General features: G+C 39.9%; 1 protein-coding gene across 1 annotated transcript; it reads left to right on the plus strand.

Moving 5' to 3' along the window:
* The first annotated feature begins 946 nt into the window (after positions 1–946).
* Positions 947–23016, plus strand: ambp (alpha-1-microglobulin/bikunin precursor). Its single transcript, NM_201118.2, has 10 exons — positions 947–1206; positions 2507–2649; positions 14969–15045; positions 15128–15244; positions 16332–16433; positions 16872–16918; positions 19636–19711; positions 22366–22533; positions 22623–22799; positions 22887–23016. Exons 1-10 carry the CDS (start codon positions 1102–1104, stop codon positions 22913–22915), a joined length of 1041 nt encoding a protein of 346 aa, NP_957412.2. The 5' UTR covers positions 947–1101; the 3' UTR covers positions 22916–23016.
* The last annotated feature ends 1185 nt before the right edge of the window (positions 23017–24201 follow it).

Raw genomic sequence — 24201 nt, forward strand, 5'->3', positions numbered from 1 at the left:
TTTTCAGTGTACAATGTAAGTACCTCATGTAAGTAGTTAAACTCACTTAATATAAATATGTGCACTAATTATTGAATGGGTGTTAGTAGCTAATCATTTAATACTAGTAAGCAGTAGAATCTATTTAACAGTTATGAGTGTAATAAATACATATAGTATGTAATATTGAATTGCTACTTTATAGGCAGGGGGGGATTTAGTGATTTGGGGGCCAGCCAATTCCAGCCATGGGGCCCAATAGTTCTAAAATGCACCCTTTCTACTTTAATTTATTTGTATTTATTTAACTGTTTGTTTTTTTCTCATTTTCCTTTGCTGCATTTTATCTTAATGCACAATAATAACAACATGTAAAGCATTGTGTAACATCTTGTAAAACATTTCAAATGATTTGTTTTCTTAAAATTACTTCAAAAATTAATAAATTAACTGTTTCATTATTAAAACTAAATCTTCACTGATTTGACTGCTGGACTGGTCCGTGATTGAGGGTGGGGGACACATTTGTGCAGATGTAATAATTACATTAAACTTAAAAAATTTAGACCCTCACCATACAAAATACAATAAAAAACAATGTTATTTATAATTTATAGTTATAACTCTAGGTATTTATTTGGGGGCCCTGTAAGCGAGTGCTTATCTTGTTTACTGGTTAAATCCGCCTCTGAGTATAGGCCTATAAAAACATGCTCTAATCTTGAATGCTTACAGTACTAGTCACAACTGAACAGTTTCCATTTAGTAATTGCAATTACTATTGTGCTATTTGTTGTGTTGCAATAATAATTTTTAGATTAATTTAATTTTACATAGTCACTCAAAAACAAAACAAAAACTGCTGATTAAGCTAAACCTTTAAAACTCTTAGAGACTAAGTATTATCCAATTATATAATGAAATCATGCGATTTGTCAGAGTTTTAGGCAAATTGTGAGCAGCGTTCGGCACAGATTGGTTTGAGTCAACAGGCAGATAAAAGGACCTTTGCTCTGTTTGTTGTCTGGCCTGGTTTTGGGGGTGTTGTTCAGTAGGTCAGTGTCCTGTGGACAGTCCGGCATCTCCTTCAGAGCTTGATTGGGACCTCAGACGAACAGAAGGATGCGTGTGTTTTTGCTGTTTCTGCCTCTGCTGGGGCTCCTGGAGGCTGGACCTCTGCCGGATGAGCCCGTCCTGCAGACACAGGAGAACTTCAATGTCAATCGGGTAAGTTTGGGATTTTTAGGGATTAAAGTAAATGTTCAGCCAAAAATGAATATTTTGTCATCATTTACTCAATCTTCACTTCTTACAAACCAAGTTTATTTCTTCAGCTGAACAGAAAATAGGAAATGCTGAAGACAGCCTTTGACTTTGATAATATGTTTGTCCTACTATGGATGTCAAAGGTTTCCAAAATATCTTCATTTGTGTGTTTCTTCCTTTTTGAGACACTGCTTGTTTGCTGAACAGACCAGGATTAGTGCTACCAGATATAACCAGAAACTGTTGCACATTTCCACTGTTATTGTCAAGAAAAAGAGAGTTCTTTGAACATTTATTGATTTTTTTTTCACTGATTAAACATGCCGCAGAGGTCATTCTTCTCACTTGTTGTTTATTGACTCAAACTTTTGAACACATATAATTTCAATATATTTATTTAGACATCTTATTTATAGTTTACATTGTAATAATTTATATTAAGAATTTAATGTGAAATACAAAGCAAAAATTATAACAATAAAGTCTTTTAAAAGCAGTTAACGAAATTAGTAGTTTTACAGTGTAGCCTATTTATTGTCATTTGTGCAGAATTTCATATTTTAATATTTAATACAAATATTTTAAGAAAATATATATAAAATTGAATAGAGTAACTATATATTTAACATTTAACAAATACTAAACAAAAAGCACACTAATAGTAATTTTCAACTGAGACAATCATACAGCATTTATAATAAACTAATGTATAACTGAATAATACTTAATGAAATAAAAAAACATTTTAAACAATTATGCAATTAATTTTTTTATAATAAACAAAACATAAAATAGCATATGCGGCTAGAAGGGTATATGCTGCGTAGGGACTACGCTGAAGAAAAATGAATGAATGAATGAATGAATGAATGAATGAATGAATGAATGAATGAATGAATGAATGAATGAATGAATGAATAGCATAATAATAAATATGAAATAAAACAACTAAAAAATAGGTAAAAGGCTAACTTTATTTAAAAGGCTATGATTTTTGTGTATTAAATGCACTTTATTACTATTCTTTGGCCTGAAAATTACAACAGCTATTATAAAAAAAAGTAAGTAAATAATTGCGCAATATAGTGTTTCACCATATTTTGTTGAGTTTTTATTCTTATTATGAGAAATGAAGATATTTGTGTTTCTATTTTCATAATTATTAGTATCAGGCCAGTGATGTGATTTTTCTAACATGATTTAAGACTCTCATAGCCTTTATTTGTCATGATCTGACCTTTCCACCTTTGTCCTCTTGCAGTTCATGGGGAAATGGTATGATATTGCGGTGGCGTCCACATGTCCTTGGATGAAGCGTCATAAAGGAGACGCAGCCATTGGTTCTCTGGAACTGCAGTCCAGCGGGTCACCACAAAGCCTCAGCATGACCCGCATCGGCCTCAGGTACAAACACAAACATCAACAGCAAATTAATAATCAATCACAAACACACTCAAATGGCTCTCAATGCAATTAGAGCTAAAATGTCAATTCAATCCCCATTTCCTCAACCTCTTCATTCTTCTGCTAAACACAAAAGAAGATATTTTGACAAATGTTAGAAACTTGTGGCCATTACCATCTACATTAACTTGATGGCTACTGATTTCCATCAATCTTCAAATTATATTCGTCTTTTGTGTTCAACAGAAGAAAGAAACTCATAAAGTTTAACAAAAAGTGAGGGGTAAATATATGATTATCATGTTTGGGTGAACTTTCCCTTTATTCCCTAGGTAGCCTAAAACCCACTTTTAACTTTGAGTAAAGGAACTTTTCAGTCTTGTAATCTAGGTCTTGTTGGCACCTGTTATTAAAGGAAGTTAATTTTATTTCAATCCCCAGAGACCTTTGTTCATCTGTGCAACACAAATTAAGATATTTTAAATGAAATTCAGGAGCTCTCTTCCTCCATGGACAGCAATGGTCCTGAGACATTCAATGTGCTAAAATGGAACCAAAAACATTGTCACAAAATCCCATCTGACTTTACTACTTCAACTGTTATTATTCAAAGCTCCAAGAACATCTTTGTGCACCAAAAAATCTTTAAAAGCTATTTTGTTCCTTAAAATATGCTGACTCTAATAGCATATCTCATGATTATTATAATGATTATATAAAAGTATAATGCAAATAGGCATAAACAATTTCAAGGTTCTTTCCTAAAGCAACACTTTCTTATGCAACTTTTTTGTTCAATCCCTGTGGTTGATAAGCACATTTGCCTGCTAGGGATGGGGGGTGTCTTACTGTTTGCAGTATACTGTACTCGTAAAAATGTTCCCTGTGATGAAAAAAATCTACTTATTGTAATAACAATAATACCCATAACTAGTCTGTGCAATATGTTATTATTATAGTAGTGCGTTTGATAGTTTTTATGTGATTGAGCCTGTTTACAAGTAGAGATTAACTGACATACTTTCACTCTGAATTTATTTCCTAACACCAGTCGAGGTTAAAGTCTAGAGGGGATACAGCTGCTTATACGCACATCACTTAGTAATTACAGCCCAGGGGCCTCATGTACGAAGACTTGTGTTGAATTAATATTAACATTCGTACAGACAAAGCTGTAAATGTGCGTACCCAGTAAAAAAATCTGATTTATGAAACACTGCGTGTGCGGAATCCCACGCATATTCTCTTTGTACATTCGAACTAACATTAAACTGAGAGCACGTGATCAAACCAAATGAAAAAGTAATGGCAAAAGTAAGAGAAGAGAAACTTCACAAAATGTGAATTGTTGGTGCTTCTTTCGGAAGTAGACCAGAGAAAAACACTTATTTGCAAGTTTGTCTTCCGGAATTAATAACAAAAGAAAAAAAATAGAGTAAGAGAGTTTAGCTGACACGATTAACGCAGTGAGGTAAAAACATCGCACTTTGAGTGTATTAAAAAAGAAATGGTCTGATGTGAAGGTGCAGGTTAAGAAGAGAACAGCAGCGGGCCGTCAAAGTGTGGACCGAACAGGTGGGGAAACAGGGGATGCTGAACTAACACCCTTTAAGAAGAGAGTTGCCTTAATTGTGGGCGACACTTTACTGTCTGGAGTAGTATCCATGTCTGTGGGAGACACAGATGTATTAGAGGAACACTTTGTTAGGGTGGTATAGCAGCACCCCTCTGTTCTTAAGGCAGCACCAGCAGCATTTTAGCTGCCCAGTCACCCACTCTACAACTGAGGAGTGCGAGAATGGGCATCATTGTATCTGCGCTCTTGATCAGTTTATGGGTTGTTGAGGGGGGTTAACAGCCACATAATTAATGAATAACCCCGGTCTCCAGATATGCAGTTAAATAATTACGCTCAATAAAAAATAATAATAAAAAAAAACTTAGCTGGAATAATATCTTTAAATACATCATTCACCGAAAAGCATCCCATTGCGCACCCTGCCACCTTGGAGCCTTTGGATTCGACTATTGACAATGTCCTCTAATAAGGCCAACACTGCCATTGCCATAGACTAAGGGTTGTATACATTGCAAACGCTTTTATATGTTCTATATCACATAATTGGTATATATATATATATATATATATATATATATATATATATATATATATATATATATATATATTGTGTCGATTAACCCATTTTATTAATTATAAATGAATAGCAAGTTTTTTCACGTGTTGGTGCAATACTTTGTTGTGTGCAATTTAACATAATTGCATCTAGGAGTCACCAATGGAAATAAAACAAACACGCACAAGAAATACACGTACGCCAGACATGAAGTTGGCACAGACCAATGCACATTCTTGCGTTAATTTCATCGTTGGTAAATCCAAATGTTAGCGTGAAACCTGGCGTTGATACATGAGGCCCCTGGTCCTGAAATGGACCCTTTCTACCTTTACTTAATTTTACTTATATTGTTGTTTTTCTTTCATCACTCAATCTTGTTTTCTACATTTTAAATGAATGCAATCTCTACATTTTAAATGATTCGTTTTCTTAAAATAAATGTACAACTGAAAATAACATTTAATTCAATTTAACTCACCTTTGTTTGTATAGCGCTTTTACAATGTAGATTGTGTCAAAACAGCTAAACATAAAAGATTATAGAAAATTGAAATAGTGTAGTTCAGTTTTTAAAGTTTAAGTTCAGTTCAGTTTAGCTCAGTTCGGTGTGGATTAATAATATATAATATTAATATATTAATAATATATATATATTAATAATAACACTGAGGAGCAAATCCATCATGGCGCAGCTCTACAGGTCTCGAACCATGCAAGCTAGTGGCGACAGCGGCGAGGAAAAAACTTCACCAATTGGCGAAAGTGAAGAAGAAAAAAAACTCGAGATAACCAGGCCCAGATTGGTAGGACCATTTCTCCTCTGGCCAAACGTCTTGTGCAGAGCTGCAGACAAAGCACTGGAGACTGGAAGCTGGGCCTCAGCGACTCGTCTGACCCTAATAAATTTCATCTTATGGTTAGTTTTTGCTACAAGCAAAATATGTGATTTACGTCATAATGCAGATTGTACTGTGCCACTCATAGACTACTTTGATAGCAATGGCAGAAAAATTCATCTTGTTCAGTATTGTTTTAGCACTTTAGAGTCATTGGGCCCTGTCATACACCCGGTGCTATGTGGCGCAAGGCGCGACGCAATTGTTGTTTGCTAGTTTCAGCTTGGCACAAGAGTCGTTTTGATGTGTTGCACCACACTGTTTGAATTCTGGGGCGTTCTGGGGCTGTTCCAGAAAGCAGGTTATGTGACATACCCGGGTAAGTTTGAGATTAAGTAGGTGGATAACCTCAGCTTTGGATCCAAAATCGGAGGTAACTTCTGGGTATGTTAAGTGGCCATAGCAACTTACTCTCTGAAGATAACAACTTACTCTCTGAAGATAACCTGCTCCGGAGCAGGTTATGTTCAGAGAGTAAGTTGCTATGTTCCAGAGTTTGTCTGTTTCAGAGAGTTTACTGAGCATTGGGTGCTCTTTTGATACAAGATACAAGTTTTTTTGTTGTGAGAGGGTTATAAGTGCATAGTTTTTTTCATAACAAAATTTATAATGTTAATGTATTAAACAAACCTTTTTAAAATCAAATGTGACAAACCGCGGGTCTGTGCTTACCATAAAAAACATTCAGTGCAGCTCTTTGTATTCGCGTCAGGGCATTTTAGGCAACTGTACAATGCGGCAGCATGACCACCTGTACAGTATGCCTGGCACTGAACGTTCGAGGTTTCTAAAGTAACCCTTCGTTCCCCGAGGAGGGGAACGGAAGCACTATAAGTGGATTTGATTGTAAAATCCACGCATTGGGAGGTTCGGTTCAGAAGCTACTCGTCTGAAAGAGTATTGAACGGGCCAATTAAGAATGAATTGGCAGCGCAAGCCTGCGCAGGTGAGCGGCATAAGCAATCAACTGAGTATATAAGCTCACCTGGCGCTAGAAGACGCTATCCTTTTTAAGCTGAAGAGACTTTCAACAGCTAAGGGACAGTCATTATGGCGACGGAGTATAGTGCTTCCGTTCCCCTCCTCGGGGAACGAAGGGTTACTTTAGTAACCTTGAACGTTCCCCTTCGGGGGGAACTTCAGCACTATAAGTGGATTTGATTGTAAAATCCACGCATTGGGAGCCCATTGAAAGCGCCATAATGACTGCACCTTACCAACACCCCCGATGAGGAGATAGTCAAGCAAGCGTGACGCACCCACATCATGGGGGGCGCGGTCCTCCAACGTGTCCCTGGCCCAAAATTATCCTACTTCAACAGAAGTTTTACGGATTTATATATATTTTTTGGGAAGTCGTGAGCATCTAGATAATTCTAGGAAAATACGACAGGGAGGATAGGGAGGACGCTGCTCCTCCGATAGGGAGGACGCTGCGGAGGCCATCCGTTACCCAAGGGGGGATAGATGGCAGAATTTACATATGGACTAGCCCTAAAAAGGGGGAGTACGCATAGCAAAAGAGTGGTTAGCGGGGAGGGAAGACACGGGTCCGCCCAGGGGGGGGACTTAACCGTGGCGGAATAAGCATATGGGATTGCCTAGTGGGGATCACGCATAGCAGGCACCTTTACCCAAAACGCGGGCTGACCAGCGGGCAGACCTACAACATAGTGGGCCAGCAAGTGACTCCTCCGCTGAGTCAGTGCTGGGGGCCACGGAGGAATCTGCAGGGCTCACCTGACGGGGAACTTTACTGACAGATAAAAAGGCGCACGTATCTCCGTGTTAGGGAAAATGGCGCAGCAAGCGTGTTTCAACACCCTACCGAATTGTTTCCTCAATCACCAAGGGTTACCTAATACCCTTGAGGAAACCGGCTCCACTCGCAGATTGTAAAACCTTGCAAATGTGTTGGGTGTCACCCAGCCCGCAGCTCTACAGATGTCTGTTAGAGGGGCGCCGCGTGCGCTCGCTCGAGAGGATGCGAAGCTCCGAGTGGAGTGCGCACGCGCTCTCGGGGGACGCGGCTCATCTCGGCTTGTGAAAGAAAGGCATCCACAATCTAGTGGGAACTTATTTCGGTACGGCACTTCCCTGCTGCCGACCGCTATAACAGACGAAGAGCTGCTCAGATGATCTAAACTCTGAGTGCGGTCCGGATAATACGCAAAACGCGAACTGGACAATAAAGAAGGGCTGGGTCTGCCTCCTCCGAGGGCAGCGCTTGCAGGCTCACTACCTCGTATTAATAGGAGTGGTAGGAACCTTGGGCACATATCGCTGGCGGGGTCTCAGGACGTGAGAGAAGCCAGCCCAATTACAGGCACGAGTCACTGACCGAAAAATGCCTCCGGGTCCCCGACCCTCTAATCGATATCAACGCCACCAGCAGAGCTGTGTTCAGGGACAGAAAGATACTGAGTCGAGGATCGAAGGGATCTGACGCAGCTTGTAGCGAGGGCGAGATCCTAAGAGGGCATGAGAGGGGGCGGGGTGGATTAATTCGCTTAACGCCCCTGAGGAACCGGATGATGAGGTTATGCGTTCCCATGGTGCTGCCAGCCACCGCGTTATGAGAGCGGAGATGGCAGCCACGTAACCTTGAGTGTGGAGGGCGACAGCCTGCTCTCCAACTTCTCTCGGCGTAAAGAAAGCACAACGCTGATCTGGCAAATTACGGGGGTCTTCTCAGCGAGAGACACACCATTCAGTGAATAGACTCCACGTCAGGGCATAGGCGCGCTCGGGGAGGGGGCTCTAGCCCGAGTGACGGTATTAGCCACCGCAATCGGAGGTTACCTAAGTCTTCCTCGCGTCTAAAAATCTCTTCAAAGATCGGCGAGGGTGCCAGGTGGTGCCCTGTCCCTGAGAGAGTAGGTGCTCTCTCGAAGGGACTGCCAGGGGAGGGCTATCGCGAGGGAGAGCTCTGACATCCAGGTCCGGTTGAGCCAGAGGGGCGCAACCAGCAACCTGTTCCTCGTCCTCCCTGACCTTGCACAGTAACTGCGCGAGCAGGCTCACTGGGGGAAACGCGTATTTGCGCGTGCCCCGAGGCCAGCTGTAAGCCAGTGCATCCGTGCCGAGAGCACTCGGTCAGGGAAAGAACAACTGGCAATGAGCGATCTCGGGGGAAGCAACAGATCGATCTGGGCTTCCCCGAATCGCGCCCATATCAGCTGAACAGACTCGGGGTGGAGTCTCCATTCTCCAGGACGCAAGGCTGCCGTGAGAGCGCATCGGCTGCACGGTTGAGCTTGCCTGAATATGAATGGCGTGCAGCGATTTCAGCCGCGGATGACTCCAGAGGAGCAGACGGCGGGCGAGCTGAGACGTGCGGCGAGAGCGCATACCCCCTATACGGCTGATATACGCCACCGCCGCCGTACTGTCCGTCCTGACCAGCACGTGTTGCCGCTCCAGCACCGGAAAAAAACGGTGGAGAGCGAGGAACACTGCCAACAGCTCCAGGCGATATGCCAATGCAACTGGGTACCTTTCCACAGGTCCGTAGCCGCATACCCGCAACGCACAGCCCCCCAGCCCGTGTTGGAAGCGTCTGCTGAAACGACAACAAGACTGGACGCCTGTTCTAGAGACACCCAGGCCTGTAGGAACGAGGGGTCGCTCCAAGGGCTGAGGGCGCGGCGACACAGCGCAGTAACAGAGACTCGGTGTGCGCGCGCGTGCCATGCGCGTCTGGGGACTCGATCGTGATCAGCCAGTGCTGAAGTGGTCTCATATAGAATAATCCGAGCGGCATGAAGCGGCTGCGGATGCCATATGCCCCAGGAGCCTCTGAAATAGTTTCAGTGGGACCACTGTTTTACTGTCGAGCTCTCTCAGACAGTACAGCATCAGCTGAGCGCGCTCTCCGGAGAGGCGCGCTGCCATGGTGACCGAGTCCAACTCCAGCCCGAGAGAAGAGATCCTCTGCACGGGGGCGAGTTTGCTCTTTTCTCGGTTGACCTGAAACCCCCACAGGTGGAAGTGCCAGAGCACTTTGTCTCTGTGCATAATCAACTGCTCCGAGAGAGGGCAAAAATCAGCCAGTCGTAAAGAAATCGAGTATGCAGATGCCCGCGAGCCGAAGGGGCGCTGAGGCACCCTCCGCGGGCTTGGTGAGGACCCGCGGAGACAGAGAGAGCCCGAAGGGGAGGGCTTTGTATTGCCAAGCTCGACCTTCAGAAACTGTCGGTGGCGAGGAAGAGTGGAGACATGGAAATACGCGTCCATTAGGTCTAATGCTGCAGACCAACCCAGAGGACGAACGCACCGGAGGATGCGCTTCTGCGTGAGCATTCTGAACGGCAGCTTATGCAGGCAGCGGTTCAAAACGCGCAGATCTAGGATTGGCCGTGACTCACCGCTCTTTTTGGGCACGATGAAGTGTGGGCTGTAAAACCCGCTCTCCATCTCGGCTGGAAGGAGCGGCTCGATTGCATCCTTCGCCAGGAGGACAGCAATCTCCTCTCGCAAGACAGGGGCGGACAGGGGGCTGACCCTGGTGAATACACACCCATGACTTGGGGGGCCGTTTCGCGAACTGAATCGCATAGCCGAGTCTGATTGTGCGTATGAGCCACCGCGAAGAGCTGGCCCGCGCTAACCAGGCAGGCAGAGCTCTCTCTAATGGACTCATCGCTACAATCGCTGACGTACCAGCAGTGGGGCAGCGCGGAGTGGGTGTGCTGATCCGGGAAGCTCGCGGGTCCCACGGAAAAGCTGGAGGTGAGATATTTGTTCTCACTCCAAACCCGAACTCCGGAGGGGAGGCTCGAGGGGTGGGAGAAAGGAGACCGTCCTCCCAGCGCTCGTGAGCCACTGGCGAAACGCACCGAATCTGCAAGCTAGAAAGCATAGCGTCCCAGACTGGCAGATTTCGGGCTGTCACATCTGGGGAAGTGAAAAGTGCCCTTTCATAATGTTTTCATGGCAGTAAAAAGTGCCGTTGGAAATGGGGCCCCGCCCTCCAGCGGGGAAAGAGCAAGTTCCCTCTTCTCCAGATGGCCTGTCCCAGGGGCGCTTCGCGGTCCGTTGCCGGACTTAGCGCCGTTCTGGGCAGGGGGGCTGCCTGCTTCCGAGGTGCCCGACGCGCTCGCTTCGCCGGAGGCGTGTGCGGGGGCGGAGCAGCTCTCGTAGGCGGGTTAGGGTGGAGGAACACGCAGCACGAGCAGAAAAAGGTGCTTTACAAGACCGCGTGAGCCTACTGTGCACCTCCGGGAAGAAGGGAACGCCCCTCTAGTCGGTCCGGCCGCGGAGCTGGGGGATAAACCATCTCCAACCCACGGCCGAAGCAGCCCGGGAAAGCACGGCTAACATGTCCGTTTCAGGATCCGTAGTGACAGCGCTCACCAGCTCGAAGGGGGCGAGCGGGTCTGGATCATCATCGGACAATGAAAGCCCACCCTCCGATGCCGCGGTGGACATCTGGTCTCCGGTGTCATCGGGCGTAAGGGCTACCATCTGTTAGACGGTTCGCTTCCCCCGCCCGAAGCTTGGATGGAGCGCTTAGAGGAGCGGGAGGTCCGCGGGCCCGTGGGCGACGGATTATCTCTCGCTGAAACCCTCAGATCTGCCCGAGTGCCCGCTGCAGAGCAGGGGACAACTGGGGTGGTTCGCCCTTTTGCAAAGGCTAACCGCGATCTTGCGCAACAGTCATGGCATCGCAATGACGACATGAACTGCCCGCGAGCAGCGCATTAACATGCTGGACCCCCAGACATGTAACGCAGTGCCCGCGCCCATCATCCGAGGACAGGAAACCACCGCATCCAGAAACGCACAGTCGGAGCGCCGTCCTGATAAGGACGTGCTGCACGACAGTGTTGCTCTTTCTGTGAAGTTTGCAACTTTATACGCACCGCTCTGGAGGACCGGACCCAAAGAACGCCAGGCAAGGGAGAAACCCAGCTCGACCGTCTGCCACTGCGTGTACACACTCTGGACCGGGAGAATGCTCTCGTTCGCTCAGAATCGCTGGTCACAGCAGGAGGAACCCTCATCGACTCGATCAGAAGTCTCTGAAGCGAAAAGGATAGCGTCTGCTGGCGCCAGGTGAGCTTATATACTCAGTTGATTGCTTATGCCGCTCACCTGCGCAGGCTTGCGCTGCCAATTCATTCTTAATTGGCCCGTTCAATACTCTTTCAGACGAGTAGCTTCTGAACCGAACCTCCCAATGCGTGGATTTTACAATCAAATCCACTTATAGTGCTGAAGTTCCCCCCGAAGGGGAACTGTTTTTTACTTGGTCATAAATCACTGCGTATCATTACACAGTTGATTCAGAGCACGGCAATAGTGTAGTGGACAGTGCATCGTTAATGATCAACGGAGCTTACAGCAGAGCGAGTTCGAATCTAGTAGGAAAATATATCTATAATTTAAGATGTAGGACGTCGTTTATATGTATACATTCATGCACATACACCTACATTTTTAAATATAATATTTTTTTCAGGGTTTCCAAATGCTTGTGTGCATTAATTGCAGTCAATTTTAAAGCTCCATCAGTCACTAAAGGTCACTGATAATATGAAATCTGTCCATAGTATAAATGTGCAGGTACAACTTAATTTTCTGTCCTTAATCTTTTGGTGTTTCAACTATTAAACTCATTACTGCTTCCACCTACCAGTTCATATGTGATGACCCCACCTTTTCACCTTATGTTGAGGCTAAATGGCTGATTTTCAGGATGTAATGATTCAAGTGTATAATACAAATATAGTAAAAAAAAAAAAACATAAAGCAAATGTTGCTTTACACAATGTTTATTTTTATTATATTTGTATTACATAATATAATCATTACTGGGCACTACATTGTTACTTGCTGGAGGACAAAAGATACCCTTTTTCTGCCTTATACGATGACACCCTACCTGCAGCCTGACCCAGAGGAAATCTCAGTGACCCAAGCTGACAAAAGAGATGGAAGAGTGCTGAGAAATGTAATTTGTCAAAAAACTATGTTTAACTAGGTCTGTTAATTTCTTAATTTCCTGAAATAAAATGAATGATTTTTTACACTGCTTTATACACGCACCTTTCAACATGTAACATATTTTTTCATATACATTGCTCACCTTAAGGTGATGCTCATGTGACTTTATTTATATTTAAAGATGAACCTTATACAGCTACTTTAGAATTTATATATATATATATATATATATATATATATATATATATATATATATATATATATATATATATATATATATATGTATATATATATATATATATATATATATATATATATATATATATATATATATATATATATATATATCAAGATTTTGTGATTCAAGAGTAATATTCAAATATGGAAAAGTGCAGACAAATTCTTACACTGCTTGTTAGTTGAAGCAGAAGGAACTTCGTCTGCATGCAAAATAAAAAGCATAAAAAGAACCTAAAGCTACCTGACAACAATCACCTACAACAGTGACAGATTGTGTGGTTTAAGTCAAAAACTCAACCACTGATGAGCCTTTATTAAAGGACACAGCAGCTCCTCTAACTGGTGGCCCACAGCAGTAAGACAGGCCTCTTTCTATTAGCTGCATGACAGAAAGAATATTCTAGAGTGTTAAATACAGAGCTCCAGTAATTCAATATTACCTTTTAGGAGAACGTTTCTGTGTTTAATGACTTTAGACAGAGTTCTAGCTCCAGAAAGATTACAATTTCTATAAGCCTTATTAGTCAATACACATATTGTGACCTTAAGAAATTAATGGCAAGAAAAATAAATGCATGAATGGTTACACAACATACTCAAAAGGATGTTAAAGAGAAGTTTAATTGTTCATTAAAGTGAATAATATGGAGGGTGGCATGTGTAATTTAATGAACTAACAAACTTTCTTATTATTTATTTTTTCTTTTCTTATCTATTTCCTATTCTGTATTTCTTTCCTTTGTTGAAGCAGATGTGTAATCTCTGTTTAAAACCTCCAGCTCTGCCTCTGTAAAGTGTGTTGCCCTTTTTTTCTTACCGTACCGTATACGCAAATATCTTTACAAATGAAAAAGAATTAAAATATTAAGGATATATATAGGATATAATAAGAATATATATAGGATATAAATATAAAGGATTAAAATATTACAAATTGTTATTTTCTAGCCTGCATAAATATAAAAACCACTGCCTTCATGCCTTATTCATCTTAAGGGACTTTTTCAGTTTATTCATAATTTGCTTTTGTATAATATTATTATTATTAGCAGTATTATTTATTATATCCATATGTATATGTATATATATATAGCAAAAGTGGATTCTGACACGCCCCTAATACGTTTGTGCCCTGCGCTTTGCACTTTGGGCATGGACCGTCAAAATAAACCCCATTATTTTAGTCGTTGCTTTAAGGTTATTTTAAATTCTGTTATTTAATGTTTGAAAATGTAAAAAGACTGAAAATAAACTTTTACATCAGTGATGAATGACGTAAATGTCCTTGTACAATGGCTTTAATTTTATTTGTAAGTGCCATTTTTTGACTTATTTAGGGAAGTGGACTGCAGCTTTGAAGCAGAGCTCATTTGGAATTTTTTTATTAAACCGTCAGTAGTTTTTAGAAAAATATGAAAATTCAGCTATTCTTCACCTGTCAGTAATCATTTCTAAAGGAGTTCCCTGAACTCGCTGACACCTCCAAAAGAGATTAGAGGTAACGACAGAGACCGTAATCAGCTAAAATATTGCAGACATAGTTTTTATGTAAACATTCATTTTCTTTTCAGCTTAGTCCCTTTATTAATGTGGATTCGCCACAGCGGGATTTTCGGGCACATGTCTTACACATGTCTTGCACATGTCGGGATGCCCTTCCAGCTGCAATCCATCTCTGGGAAACATCCATACACTTTTACATTACGGACAATTTGCCCTTCCCATTTAGCCTGTACCACATGTCTTTGGACTGTGTGGGAAACCGGAGCACCCGGAGAAAACCCACATGAACGCAGGGTGAACATGCAAACTTCAGACAGAAACGCTAACTGACCCAGCTGGGGCTCGAACCAGCGACCTTCTTGCTGTGAGGCAACAGCACTACCTACTGCACCACTGTGTTGCCCCTTATGTAAACAAAATAGGTGATATATATTGCGCCACCAAAAATGATTAAGGTCATGTCCATGGATAAGCCGATATATTGATTATTGCAACAGGCCAATGGACAATTCAGTTAACCGTATTTTGAATGACTCAAGGTTAACTAGATCTTTTACAAAAGCATATGAACAGCATCATTGATTTATTTTGCAGACGTGGGACCTGTAAGTCCATCAGTGGAGAATATCAGCTGACCAAAACACCTGGAAGATTCCACTACCACAGTGCCAGTGTGTACAACACCACAGCTGTCAGATTGCGCTTCATTCATTTCACTGTTGTTTCACTGTATGTGTGTCTTTCAACCTGTAGAGTGGAATTCTGATGTGGACGCCTACGTAGTGCATACTAACTATAATGAGTACGCTCTGGTGGTGATGTTAAAACAAAAACCAGGAGGTGAAAAATCAACATCTGTCAAACTCTACGGTAAAACATTTGTTTTCTTCTGGATGGCATTTCTTTCTTTCTTTCTTTCTAATTAGTAATTTAAGTAGGAAAGCAATGAAATGAAAGTTTTGTAAGACTTTTTAAATTGTTTCAATAAATGAATTATTCAGATAAAAAAAAAAAAACAGACAATAAAATAACCAGTAAAATTCAAGACAGACAATAAAATGTTTTGTTTACAGTGAACGAATCAATGAAGCTGATTTTATTTATATTTATGCCTTTATTTACAAAACAGTAGCTAGACAGAAAGTTGAGTGGGAGAGATAGCGGGAATAAGATCGGTAAAGTTTCACAAGCTGGGAGTCAAATTTAGGTCGCCCGAATAGTTTAATGCACTATGCAACTTCTACTAGGCTAGAATCCCTGACGATTGACTCTTTATACCAGCATTGCCATGACAGGACATGAGCACTATTGCAAGCAGCAGGAACAAATATACTAAACAATGTCTTGTCAACATGTTATTTGGGCAGACTTTGCTTTCCCAATGAGTATGTGGTTCATGCATATATAAATATATGTGTACATTAGAGGAATATCTTCCTGAGACCCCGCCCATTGACTTGTGTGGAGATTGTGTTTTCATTAATTATCTTTGAATTTTTTGAGCTACTCTGTCAAGGCCTGTTGTACTGTTCAGAGGACATCCTGGGCTTTCTAGTGATAAGTCATTTGATTGGCTGACATGCTAGGAACCACTTCTTACACTGCATCCAAAATGGCCGACATACAAAAATAAAAATAAAATGTAAAAATTTTCGAATTTTTTTAACCCAAAAGATGTAGGAAATCACAGAAAATAATTATTTGGGTCTCAGAAGGATATCCACAGTCAAATATTGAGCTAATTTGGATTTAAACAGCAAGAGGAAGAGTAAAACCTGCACAATGTAGACTTGCAACATGGCACAGGCATTTTTCAGCTCATATTTTTGATCGATTTTTCTCTCTGGGCCAAAATCTGAAAATGACATTATCAGACAATCATTTTTAGTAGGCGAAAATTTAGTGCATTGTTTTTGTGCTTGTCATCAATAAGTAACTTGTTGTGCTCCCCCTGCAGGACGTACTATGGAACTGCGGCCCACACTTATTGAAGACTTCAAGACTCTGGTGGCAGAACAAGGAATGAGTGAAGACACTATCATAATTAAAAAGAACAAAGGTATCCTCACAAAAACATTCATTCATTAATTCATTTTCTTTTTTAGCTTTGTCCCTTTATAAATCAGGGGTGGCAACAGTGGAATGAACCGCCAACTTATCCAGCACGTTTTACGCAGCGGATGCCCTTCCAGCTGCAACCCATCACTGGGAAACACTCATACACTGTGATTCACACACATACACTGCAGACAATTTAGCTCACCCAATTCACCTATAGCGCATGTATTTAGACTCCCATGTATCCAACACAAACATGAGAATATGCAAACTCCACACAGAAATGCCAACTGACCCAGCCGAGGTTTGAACCAGCGACCTTCTTGCTGTGAGGCGACAGCACTACCCACTGTTTCATCATCACAAAAACAAACTGTAATTCCCACTATGTGCCATTATTTCAACATTCATGTCTTTTTCTCCTTCTTCATGTCATCAGGTGAATGTGTTCCAGGTGAAGAGACCACACCAGAGCCACAGATTCAGGTCAAGGCTTTATGATCCCTGACAAACACACATGATAGACACCACACAACAATACTTTACAAAAATAAAGAGTATTTTATAGAGGTCTTTGATTATGATTTAATTTTTTTGTTTGTTTTTGTTTACTGTGTAATGATGCAGTTTGAGCATAAAGAACATCTGCAAATTTACAACACTCAAAGTTCAGTGCAAGAGGAGATCTTTTCTTTTTCGGAATAAATTATACAGAGAGATTGATTTGTGACAATTTGCAAAATCCGACCCTTGACATGACGTTTCCTGCATTTAATCAGAAAACATTGTGCCAATGGAACAATCAGAGCCCATTCTGTATTTCTGAAAGGGCTTCATAGAACTACATAGTCAAGTATACTTTAGGAGAACAGAAACAGCCTATCCAGGCTCATTCTAAAAACATACCGCTATATATATTTCTGAAGAGTGCCAAATACATCCCAGGAGCTACTGAACGCTTTTTTGACGTTTTTGTTTTCGCAAATCCACAAGAGGTTGCAATGTACGCTTTTTGATATCTCAGATTTCTTTTGCGAGGGCTATTTGTTTCTGCTGTTCTTGTGGAATCCCACGAGAAGCTGTTGTCGACTGACTGAATGATGGACTGACTGAATGACTGACCGATCAACTGAACCACTCTCCTCCTTCTGCAAAAACTCCCAATTGTATGGATTAACCCGCTCACATACTTCCCTAAACCCAACCAACAGTTTTCAGAAGCAAACCAGAAAAAGAAAAGCCCTCATCTGATTTTTGCCACAATTTCAGATTTACCACATTCTAACCCTGTTATTTACTTGTTTATTTTTTTGGCCTCTGTTTTTGTCTTACTCGATTTTGAAACCGTTCTTGACCAAACTCGAACCCCATCATCTTAGTCATCTCCTCTCTGCATCTCAAGTCTGTCAACGTACATGACGAACTAATGAGACAAACTGGTAACAGCGGAAAACGTAGGGCTATGTTTTCAGAATGAGCCTATGTTGGAAATAGCATTGTGGAATAAAGTATGTGTTTGAAAAAAAAGAGATTAAAAAAGAAACAAGCATGAAAAAATTTTTCTATGCAACCCAAAAACACAATCAAGCCTTTGAAATTGATGATTGGCCTTACTTTTTAGGTTGAAGTAGTACTTTTAAGGGATAGTTCAGCTAGTTCAACTCCTTTCATCAAGGGCCTGTTTACACCTGGTCACTTCATGTGTTTTCTCTGATTGGATACCAATCTAATTTGAAGGCTAAACAGATAGAAATCCGATCTTCAAATCCTGTGCTATTTGCAAATTTAACTATGTGACTTTGACAAAAGCTTTAGATATACAGCATTTATTATTATTATTATTATTATTATTATTATTATTATTATTATTATTATTATTATTATTAACTTTTACATAAACATAAGCAATAAATTATGCCATATAATGGTTTTATATAGCGAACAAGGCAGGGTCCAAGGTTAATTTATGAATTATAAAATATATTTTTGTCATTCAGATACATGCAAGACATCATTTAAAACTGTAAGGGCTTTACGTTAATTTCTGTATAACCTACTCTTTCAAAAATAAAACACTGTGCCTTTGTAAATAAAATAAATTATATTTTTCTATATTGTATATTACCGCAGGTACACGATATGTATCTTTTGCTAAGTGAAGTTATTTATAAACTCATTTCGAGAGGATCACCTGCTTATGATTGCTTGCAGCTGGTCCCGCATTATCCAATTCATGATTCACCAATCAGACGATTCCTAAGCCACTATAGACTATAAGTTCCATATAACAGCCATATTATTTTTGAAGAATCCCCACTTCAACCCTTACTCCTCCTCCTTTCCTAGATGGGTGGCACGGTGTCCCATGATTAGCACTGTTGCCTCACAGTAAGAACATCACTGGTTCTAGTCCTTACTAGAGATCTACCTGAGCTCAAACTCCCCTCTCGCCTTGCAAACGGGAGGGAGCCCCAGGCTCAAAGATCTTATGAGCTCAGGGCTCTCTCCTGGGACAGCATGCCAAACAAGCTTTACAATCAATCATCAGCTAAGTGTGAACTCTTAAATGCTGCCATTTGATATTATTTTAACAATCTAATTTTATTACTTAATGCTTAAAAACCGATCAAAAATTAAATTAAATGAAAAGCCAAACAAACATCCTAAACAGCCATCTGTGGTTTTGTGTGTTGCATATTAGCAGATTGTTATATCTGACTGTGTCTCATACCCTATAACAGGCTGTTACAATATAGTTTTTCTTACATTTTCGGATGAATTAAATTTGCATATGTGATTTCAACAACCAGATGCGTTTATACATAACCAGATGCATTTATACATGTCCAGCTTTCTCTGAAACGCATCCAAGACCACCTCCTGAAGTGGTCTGTGCAATCATTTAAATCTCGAATGTGTTTCAAAGAGCATTTACACCTGTCCTTTTTTATAACCAGTTTGCTATCCAATCATAAACAACGAATAAAGTGACAATGTGTAAACAGGCTCTTGCTCACCCTCACATCACTCCAAATCGGCATTTGATGATAAAATCTTAATATAATTTGTTAAAAAAAAAAAGAAAAGCTATTGCATCTGAAGCCATGTGTGACAAACAGATGAGGGTGGGTAACTAATGATAGAAGTGTAACCCTTACTGAATTATTCATTAATAATCCTGTCATGTGTTTCAATCTCAATAGCGGGCGAGGAGGAATGTGGTTGTGCCGCCTGCTGAGGAAGGATCAGGTGACGACATGCCTATGTTCAGAGGACCTGGTGAGAAAAAGGCCCACTAATGTGCTTACATACTGTTTTGAAGGGTGTGAAATGTGACTACACTGTAAAAAAATCCTGGTTGCCTTATATTTTTAAGCTGAATCAAATAACCTTGTGAGTCCATTGAACTTATATTTTGTTGAACTGACTTAAAACAGCTTGCATAACTAATAAAATTAAGTTAGAACATGATTATTTAGTTTGATAAGTTACAATAAACTAAAAATGTGCTGTCAGGACTAATTGATCATAGATCAGAGTTTTTTACAGTGTAGTTGACAAAATAAAAAATTTTCATGTTAAAATATATTTTACATTTTGATTCTATAAAGGAAATTGTATATTTCTAAAGTCTGTTTGTTTTTTTTTTTTGTGTGTATTTTTGTTGATTTTTTAAATATATTATGATTATTTGTCCTGTGGTGTGACAGACACTCTAAATGTGCAAATATGTCAGGAGGTCATCAAAGGAATTTATGATAATTACACAAAAATGTGAAAAATGCTGTTTAAAAATATGTTTCACAATATACAACCAGTTTTCCCTGACTGGCTGCTTAACTGCAGTTAAACTGGTTTGATATTTCTTTATATATCTTAATTCATTCATATTATTTGAAATAAATGTAAACATTGACTTTTCATCTGTTAACATATTTAACATATTTGTAAGATTTAAATGTTTTACAGTCACTTTTTGATCAGTTTATTGCATCCATACTCAGTAAAAGTAAACATTTATTTGTAACCATTTAAATCGTACTGACCCTAAACTTATAATTACCCACATAGCAAAATTACTTTAGCCCAGCACTGGCAAAGCTTTTGCTTGGCCCAAATACCACAGTAAATTAGGATACAAGACTGGAGCAAGTCTGGCTTCCAGACAAGGGTCAAACATGGACCACATCTGGGCCAAGTCTCAGCCAAGTTAATAACTCATAACTATGATATGGCACATTTGCCCATTGTCTGGAGGTCAGACTTGGTGTGTCACGACTGCAATGAACTTGATAAACCCATGAAGAGTTGCATTTTTATTTGTATTATTTTAAATTTGTGCTTATAGAAAATAAGACAATCACAATAATATATACAGTTGAAGACAGAATTATTAGCCCCCCTTTAAATTTGTTTTTCTTTTTCAAATATTTTCCAAATTATGTTTAACAGAGAAAGGAAATTTTCACAGTATGTCTGATAATATTTTTTCTTCTGGAGAAAGTCTTAATTTTTTATTTCGGCTAGATTAAAAGCAGTTTTAAATTTTTTAAAAACTATTTTAGGGACAAAATCATTAGCCCTTTTAAGCTAATTTCTTTTTTGATAGTCAACAGAACAAACCATCGTTATACAATAACTTGCCTAATTACCCTAACCTGCCTGGTTAACCTAATTAACCTAGTTAAGCCTTTAAATGTCCCTTTAAGCTGTATAGAAGTGTCTTGAAAAATATCTAGTCAAATATTATTTACTGTCATCATGACAAAGATAAAATAAAACTTTCTTTACACAATTCACCTTGTCTCTGTTTAAATTATTGGTTGCGCTTAAAATTCTGCCTTGACAACTGTGCTAATTGGTCTAAATTGAGTTGACCAAACGTGGTCTCTTCGTTGAATCGAGGAAACCCACGCAAACACAGGGAGAACATTCAAACTCCACACAGAATTGCCAGCTGACCTAGCCGAGGCTCGAACCAGAGACCATTTTGCTGTGATGGTCACCGTGTCACCCCTGCGTGTTTAAATATCTACTTACTAATTTAACTATTTTCTTTTGTCAGATGGGTTCAGGTAGTGCCTCTGTCCTGCTGCGTTTAAGCAAAATTCAGCATCACAAGCAAAATGACCACCCTGTGTCATAAAATAAATTGTCGATTTAGTCGATTTCCCATTACTCAAACGAACTGAGGAAATCACTTTCCTCAAATCATTTGAGTAGTTTCAACTTATTAGGGTTTACAGTGTAAAATATGTATAATGTAGGTTACATTCAGTTTTTTTGCAACATACAAGAAGTAGTTTAGTGATTCAAATAATTAAATCTTGATTGTTTCCTAGATAAAATGAAGGCATTAGAAGATGCAAACAGGAAGATGGAAATGACTTTGTATTAAAATACGCTTTAAAAATCTTTTAATGTATTTTTAATGTGGGTCAATCTTATGTGGCCCACATATAAATCTTTAACATCTGGGTCAAATACTACATTTGACATCTGGTCTATGTCTTGTGTGCCACCTTAAAGAGAGTGCCACTTCTGTCAAACCAGGGCCATGTTTGGCCCACATGCTGTATGCCAGTGCCGGATGAATGCCTGTTGTGCCAGCTTTATGCCAAATCTGGGCCAGAATTCTTTGCTACCTGGGTACTTTTCATTTAATTCACATTAGTGTACGCTGTGTTACTTTTTTTACCTAATTTTATTATAAATGAAAAAAAGAGAGGGCTTAGTTTAGAGGCTTAAAAATCTTTGGAGAAAACAATTACTGCTTTGAAATTATAGAAGATTATGATTATGATTATAGTACAGTGTGTGTGTGTGTGTGTGTGTGTGTGTGTGTGTGTGTGTGTGTGTGTGTGTGTGTGTGTGTGTGTGTGTGTGTGTGTGTGTGTGTGTGTGTGTGTGTGTGTGTGTGTGTGTGTGTGTAGATGCATGTAAGTCGGAGCCAGATTCGGGTCCATGTTTCGGGATGTTAACACGCTTTCATTATAACTCGTCCATCATGAGCTGTCAGATGTTCACCTTTGGAGGCTGCATGGGCAACCAGAACAACTTCCCCACTGAGAAAGACTGTCTGCAGAGCTGCCGCACTGAGGGTGAGTCTGAGTGTGTGTTTATCTGTGTGTGTGGTCCAGCTGAGTGGCTGATAGTGAACTGTTTATCTGTCTGTATTTTGTCTATCCAGCTGCCTGTAGGCTGCCTATGGACGCCGGCCCCTGTAAAGCATTTGTAGACCTGTGGGCCTTTGATTCGTCCTCTGGAAAGTGCTTGTCCCTTAAGTATGGAGGCTGTAAGGGCAATGGTAACAGGTTTTACAGCAAGAAGGAGTGTGACGAGTACTGTGGGGCCATGATGAGGAACGGTATGACTGAGCATGTTTTTAATGGTCAGATTTTTTCTTAGTGCCATCTTTAATATTAGAAACTTACATTTTGTTATGGGTTTGCAGGAGACGATGAGTTTCTTTCTGTGAACTGAGAAGCTTGTGAAGCATTTACTTCAGTTTAAACAAAAGAGTAACGTGGATCCATTTGCAAAAGGCATTAACTTAAGTCCACAATAAATAGAGTCCTGATTCATTGTTTGGTTGTTACTTTTTTAAAACATTATTACGATACTCTGCTACATTTATACAACAGTTTTGTCTGGTTCTTGAATCTGATTGGCTGATAGCTGTGCAATGTTCTGCAAGTAACAGAACTCATCTTGCCTCTTCACCCTTGTGGATAACTCTGCCCACATACAGCAACAAGCAGAGGACACTCTTCAGCATACCTGTGAACATTGGGATGTAAAAATAAGAGATACCCCCACCCCCCACCCCCCAACTTAGTGTTTGCGTTGCTTTGGCTTTTTTGGGGTTAATTATTTTGATCTCCTGATTGCAACAGAGAAATACTGGGAAATCTCTGTAAACTGATGGCATGTCATGCTGTTCAGCCTTATAATCTTAAAATGTGAGCAAATCACCTGTATTGTCATCACTTCAGACATTATGCTAGAGAATCATTCAATTACTAGCTCTAAGGTGATGTTGGTGAAGTAGCAACGATTTCTGCTGTTCTGGCATCAGCTGCAGATGTGTATGAATGGCGGAAGAAAGTAGTTTCTAATACAAAAGGATTATGAGACTCTCCGTGTTTTCAAATTTACGATAATGCCATCAAATTGTTGTAAAACGCAATATCACACGAGTAGCAGTACAGTGTGGCTGTATATCGTCACTGGTGGGACACTAAGGCACTCTGGTCTAACACTAAGGCTTTATGCCAACGCATGCCTCCCACCAATGTCAATGTACAGCCAGTGCTACTCGTGTGATATTGCTCAAATATATATATATATATATATATATATATATATATATATATATATATATATATATATATATATATATATATATATATATATATATATATATATATATTTATAATAATATATATAATTATTACATTCAATAAATCAAAAACATTTATTTTTTAAGCATGTTCAGTATTTTCCTCTTATTTTAATATTTTGTTCTTTTTAGTCTTTTTTTATTTAAACTAATTAGTTAGTTATATTTTATTTTGGTAATTCATTTATTTAGTTATGATTTTCTATTATTTAAATTTCGAAAGCCTAATAGTTCTTCTAAATAAAATATTTTATTTGTTTTTCCCTTTTATATTATTAGATTTTTTTATTAATATTTGGTGATGAGCTTTATTTTTTTTTATTAGTTTATTTAGTTTTTTCGTTTATGTTGTATTTTATATATTTGT

This window comes from Danio rerio, chromosome 10 (genome assembly GCF_052040795.2).
Source record: "Danio rerio strain M-AB ecotype USA chromosome 10, GRCz13ab, whole genome shotgun sequence".
Taxonomy (NCBI): domain Eukaryota; kingdom Metazoa; phylum Chordata; class Actinopteri; order Cypriniformes; family Danionidae; genus Danio; species Danio rerio.